Genomic DNA, 4798 nt, shown 5'->3' with positions numbered 1-4798 from the left:
GGGCGGAGGGGCACCACCCCCGCGCGGCCAGCGGGCTCCGTGGGGAGCCAGGCACTGCCCAGCCCCGCGGCGCAGCGGGCACCGCGCAAGAAGGGATGGGGCCAGGCGAAGGGCCGGGGGGCCCGCATCCTCCAGCGCCGTGGCACCCCCCGTCGGGCTGGGGGTGGGGGGGGAGGGCTGCTCCCCAGCCGTGCTGCGGAGGGGCTGGGGCGGGGGAGAGCCCGGGCTCCTCCCGACGCCTGCGGGGGCAGGGGCGGGGGGACGCGGTAGGGCGGTGCGCGGGGCCGGGGCGGGCCGGGCCCCCCCGTCGGACGGCGGGTGGGTGCGGGAGGGAGGGAGGGAGGGCCGAGGGAGGCGGCGGCTCCTCCTCCGCGGGCAGGCGGGCAGCCCGCCCGGGAGCGGCACCGGTTGCTCGGTGCCGGCGGAGCCGCGCCGCGCCGCCCGCTATATAAGGGGCGGCGGCTGCTCGCCGCTCCCTCACACCGGCCCCTGCCCGCGGCTGCCGGCCCTGGGCCGAGGCCGGGCCCCGACAGCATGGCCCGCGGCGGGGCGCCATGGGAGGTGGTCTCCCCCCCTGCCTCCCGCGGACCCTCCTCTTCCTCCTCCTCCTCCTCCTCCTCCTGCTCCTCCCGCACCCGCGGCGGCGGCTGCAAACTTGCTGCGGCGGGCTGCGTGTGAAGGCAGGGCCCGGCGGGGCGGCTCCGCTGCCCTCGCAGCCCCCGCGGCCGCGCCGTCGCGCCCGCAGCCCGGGGGGCGAGGCCGGGGCATGCGGCGCCGCCGCTGCCGCTGCGCCCGTCGAGACACGGTGCGGAGCCGCGGGCGGCGGGGCTGCGCTTAGGGGCGGCCGGGGCGGGAGCCCCATGCCCGGGGCTCGCCGCGCTCCGCGGGGAGGCGGCGGGGCAATGAGCTGGCGGGGCGGGCGGGCGCGCCTGGCCCCCGGTTTGGCCGGCTCCCTCGCCCGCGGGGAGTGAGGCTCCGCGGAGCCCGCTCGGTGCTCCCGGAAGGGCGGGCGGGCGGGCGGGAGGTGGTGCCGGCGCGGGGATGCTGCAGCCCTCCCCCGGCGCCGACGCGGTCCTGCCGGGGTAGCGGCCCCGCCGTGCCGCGCCGAGCCCCGCCGAGCCCCGCCGTCTGCGGGGGCGGCGGCCGCGGAGGGATGGAGCCGGCCGGCCCCTGCCAGGCGCCGCTGCTCCCCGCCAACGACTCTTACCACGGCCGAAACTGCAGCGCCGAGGAAGGGATCTACCAAGATGCCACCCCCCTCTCCGGGAAGATCGTGCTCGCCGTCGTCCTGGCGCTCGTCACCCTGGCCACGGTGCTCTCCAACGCCTTTGTCATCGCCACGGTCTACCAGACGAGGAAACTCCACACGCCGGCCAACTATCTCATCGCCTCGCTGGCCGTCACCGACCTCCTCGTCTCCATCCTCGTCATGCCCATCAGCACCGTGTACACTGTGACCGGCAAGTGGACGCTGGGCCAGATCGTCTGCGATATCTGGCTGTCCTCGGACATCACCTGTTGCACGGCGTCCATCCTGCACCTCTGTGTCATCGCCCTGGACCGCTACTGGGCGATCACCGACGCCGTCGAGTACTCCACGAAACGGACTCCCAAGCGGGCAGCGGGCATGATCGCTCTGGTGTGGGTCTTCTCCATCTGCATCTCCATGCCCCCTTTGTTTTGGCGGCAGGCGAAGGCCGAGGAAGTCTCTCACTGTGTGGTGAACACGGACCACGTCCTCTACACCGTGTACTCCACGGTGGGAGCCTTCTACTTCCCCACTCTGCTGCTGATAGCCCTCTACGGGAGGATCTACGTGGAAGCCAGATCGCGGATTTTGAAGCAGACGCCAAAGAAAGCAGGTAAAAGACTAACGCGGGCTCAGTTAATCACAGACTCCCCGGGGTCGTCCTCCTCCGTCACGTCCATAAACTCCAAGGCCCCCGAGGGATCCAGCGAAACGGGCTCTCCCGTGTACATGAACCAGGTGAAGGTGAAGGTCTCGGATGCCCTGCTAGAGAAAAAGAAGCTCACGGCCGCTAGAGAGCGGAAGGCTACAAAGACTTTAGGAATTATTTTAGGAGCCTTCATCGTCTGTTGGCTGCCCTTTTTCATCATCAGCCTGGTGTTGCCTATTTGCAAGGACGCTTGCTGGTTCCACATGGCCATCTTTGACTTTTTCACGTGGCTTGGATATCTCAACTCCCTCATCAACCCCATCATCTATACTATGTCTAACGAAGACTTCAAACAAGCTTTCCACAAACTCATACGTTTCCGATGCACAAGCTGAAAATTTTGAATGCGATGTGTTCTCCGGGGCTGTCCCCATGCACGCCCGTGCCCGACGCCACAGGTAGGTGCGCTCCCCGCGCCCCCGCCCCGGCGAGCGGCGATGCTCGGGGCGGGAAGGCCTGGGGGGGGAGGGGGGGGTCGGGAGTGGGGGGAGGAGGTACGTCCCCACAAATAGCTGTTCCATCCCGTCCGGGGCAGGACCGGCTGCTTTCTAGCCCGCTCGGAGGGGTGGGGGCGAGCCCCGCGGGCGGGAGGCGGGAGCGCCGGGCACGGCTCCCTGCGAGCCGAGCCGAGCCGTGCCGGGGGTCGGGACGTGCACGGCACGGCACGGCACTGCCCTGGCTGGTGTTCAGCCCCTTTGCAAGTGGCGGCGAACAGTGGCGATGCTGCACGCTCCTGACATTTCACAGCGTGCGTGTCGTCCCCCCCAGCTCGCAGGGAGTGACTCACGGCAATCTGCGCGTTATTCCACCTATTAAACCAACCTGCCGCCATTTCGTATGCTAATGCCCGTGTTCAGACCCATTAGTGCTAAACTGCACTTGCTTTCCAACCTGGCGGCCGAGCTCTCGGGGGAGCGGCGGGCCGGGCCGGGCCGGGCAGGGCAGGGCAGGGCAGGGCAGGGCAGCCCTCCCGGCGCGGCGCCGGTCCCCGATGCCGCCTCCCGGCCCCGCCGGCATCGCTAGGCAGCCCCCTTGACAGGGAGTTGGATCCCCCCAAGGGGATGCCACCCCCTTGACAGGGAGTTGGATGCAGCCCCGGTGCCAGCGTCGGGTGGTTGTTTTTTTTTTTTTTCTTTCTTTTTGGAAAGGAAGGAAGGTAGGACAGGCCCCAGATTAAGGCTGCTTGTAAAGTTCAGCCTACTTTCTGGCCTCCTTGCGGCTCCGGCTGCTCCTGCTGGGAGCGGAGCCGGCTGGGAGCAGGCATGCTGCGAGGAAAGCCGCCTTTCAGCCGCCGTGAAAGGCTCGACACCTTTATGTTTCTCTTCACACGCGGAAGACCTGTGCCTTTCTGCGCCTCTGACAAAAGCAGCTGCCAGCTAATAGCTGAACTCGGCGCCACGTTCTGCAGAATACATACTTGCCTTTGTTGTGATACTTTAATAATTCTGCCAATCTTTTGCTTTTTGTCTGCAGAATCAAGTTGCTATTGTAAAGACCCACTGCTTGAAACTTCCCCAAGCCCAGTTGCCAGACTCATGATGCTGCAAAAACGTCAATACATACTGCCACCAAACTGCTCAGCTCTGCATTTCAGTGTAATGACTCTGGCAGAGATGCTGTTCCAATAGTCACGCAGATCAGTTGCAAAAAAAGAGGGCAGCCTCGAATCAAGGTCTATAATTCATCTGGACTGAAGAAAAAGTTTGAGAGTAAACTAATTTATTTTGCAGGCTTAACTTCTTAATTTGTTCTCCGGCCAGTTGTAGGGGTGTGCACAAGAGCACAGTTGTCTCTGTCTGTGTTGGTAGCGTAGTTGTACTTCTGCACACCTGTAATTTCTTTCTTTCGGTGGAAAGAGTTGCTCACTTCACTTATGAGGCCAAGAGGAGAAAAAAGCAGCATTTAAAACAGGAGCATCACAGTAAATTCTGTGAATGACTCCTTCAGCTGAACATGTGTGAGAAGTGACAGTGTGCAAAAGTTGTATTTGTTTTTCAAAACAGTAGCAAATGCTGTAGAAACAAGAGTTGTAGACCTGTTCAACTGCACTGCATATCCATAGTCTGTCCTCATAGTTGCCTTTATAAAGTAAATACTTCTTGCTTCTACTCCATAACTCGAAGAGCAGAAATCAAGAAGTCCAATGACCTTTTCCATAAACCAGCTGGGAATAGAAGTAGCAGTTTGATGTTGTAACCATGTTTTCCATTTTGTGTCAGTTGCACACCCTTACCGCATGAACCACTGCGAAATTTAGAATTCTCCAAGTAATTACATTATTTAGTGTATTTTGTAAAGAAGGGAAGCAGTTTGCTCTTTCAGAAGAGCTATATCACCTGCAAAATAAATACCCATGAATCATGAATTAACTGATGTTAGTGAAATTACTCTCCTCCCTACTTCCCCCCTATTTTTTTTTTCTGATCAGACCTTAAGACAGGTCTGTGCATATTCAGCAGTCAAAGTTAGAGTTTCAGGATATGTTCCACCTGCTGTGATAGAACTGCATTGATTGTTCCTCCTATGTGTAAATGAAAATGAGTATAAACAATAAAATGCTTTACTGTGTTCTCACGAGTGGTAGCAATTGTGTGACTGAAAGGAGTATTTATTGGTTTACCTGGTTTCTCAGTATTGACTTTCTAGGTAACGCTGATTTGATGAGTCACTCAAGAACACAATTGATGAAGGCTGAAATTGCAAGCTTAGATCAGTGGTCAGATTTTTAACAGGCAGCTTTGCTTTCATCCTAACCACTACTGTTAGGTATAATTCTTACTATTTTCATATAATTCCAGATTAAATTTTTAAGTGTTTTTTTTACAAATATTTTTCGTATT

At 59.7% G+C, this 4798-nt stretch overlaps 1 protein-coding gene across 1 annotated transcript; it reads left to right on the top strand.

Moving 5' to 3' along the window:
• The first annotated feature begins 1033 nt into the window (after nucleotides 1-1033).
• Nucleotides 1034-4471, top strand: HTR1B (5-hydroxytryptamine receptor 1B). The gene is made up of 2 exons (XM_075498234.1): nucleotides 1034-2356; nucleotides 3432-4471. The coding sequence occupies exon 1, from the start codon at nucleotides 1154-1156 to the stop codon at nucleotides 2291-2293; it is 1140 nt and encodes a 379-aa protein (XP_075354349.1). The 5' UTR covers nucleotides 1034-1153; the 3' UTR covers nucleotides 2294-2356; nucleotides 3432-4471.
• The last annotated feature ends 327 nt before the right edge of the window (nucleotides 4472-4798 follow it).

This window comes from Mycteria americana, chromosome 3 (genome assembly GCF_035582795.1).
Source record: "Mycteria americana isolate JAX WOST 10 ecotype Jacksonville Zoo and Gardens chromosome 3, USCA_MyAme_1.0, whole genome shotgun sequence".
Taxonomy (NCBI): Eukaryota; Metazoa; Chordata; class Aves; order Ciconiiformes; family Ciconiidae; genus Mycteria; species Mycteria americana.
Note: the sequence above shows the minus strand (reverse complement) of the source record. Positions and strands in the feature narration are given on the sequence as shown.

Bases quoted from the DNA above. Each gene is read 5' to 3' on its own strand.
- HTR1B (XM_075498234.1), top strand. From the start codon at position 1,154: ATGGAGCCGGCCGGCCCCTGCCAGGCGCCGCTGCTCCCCGCCAACGAC.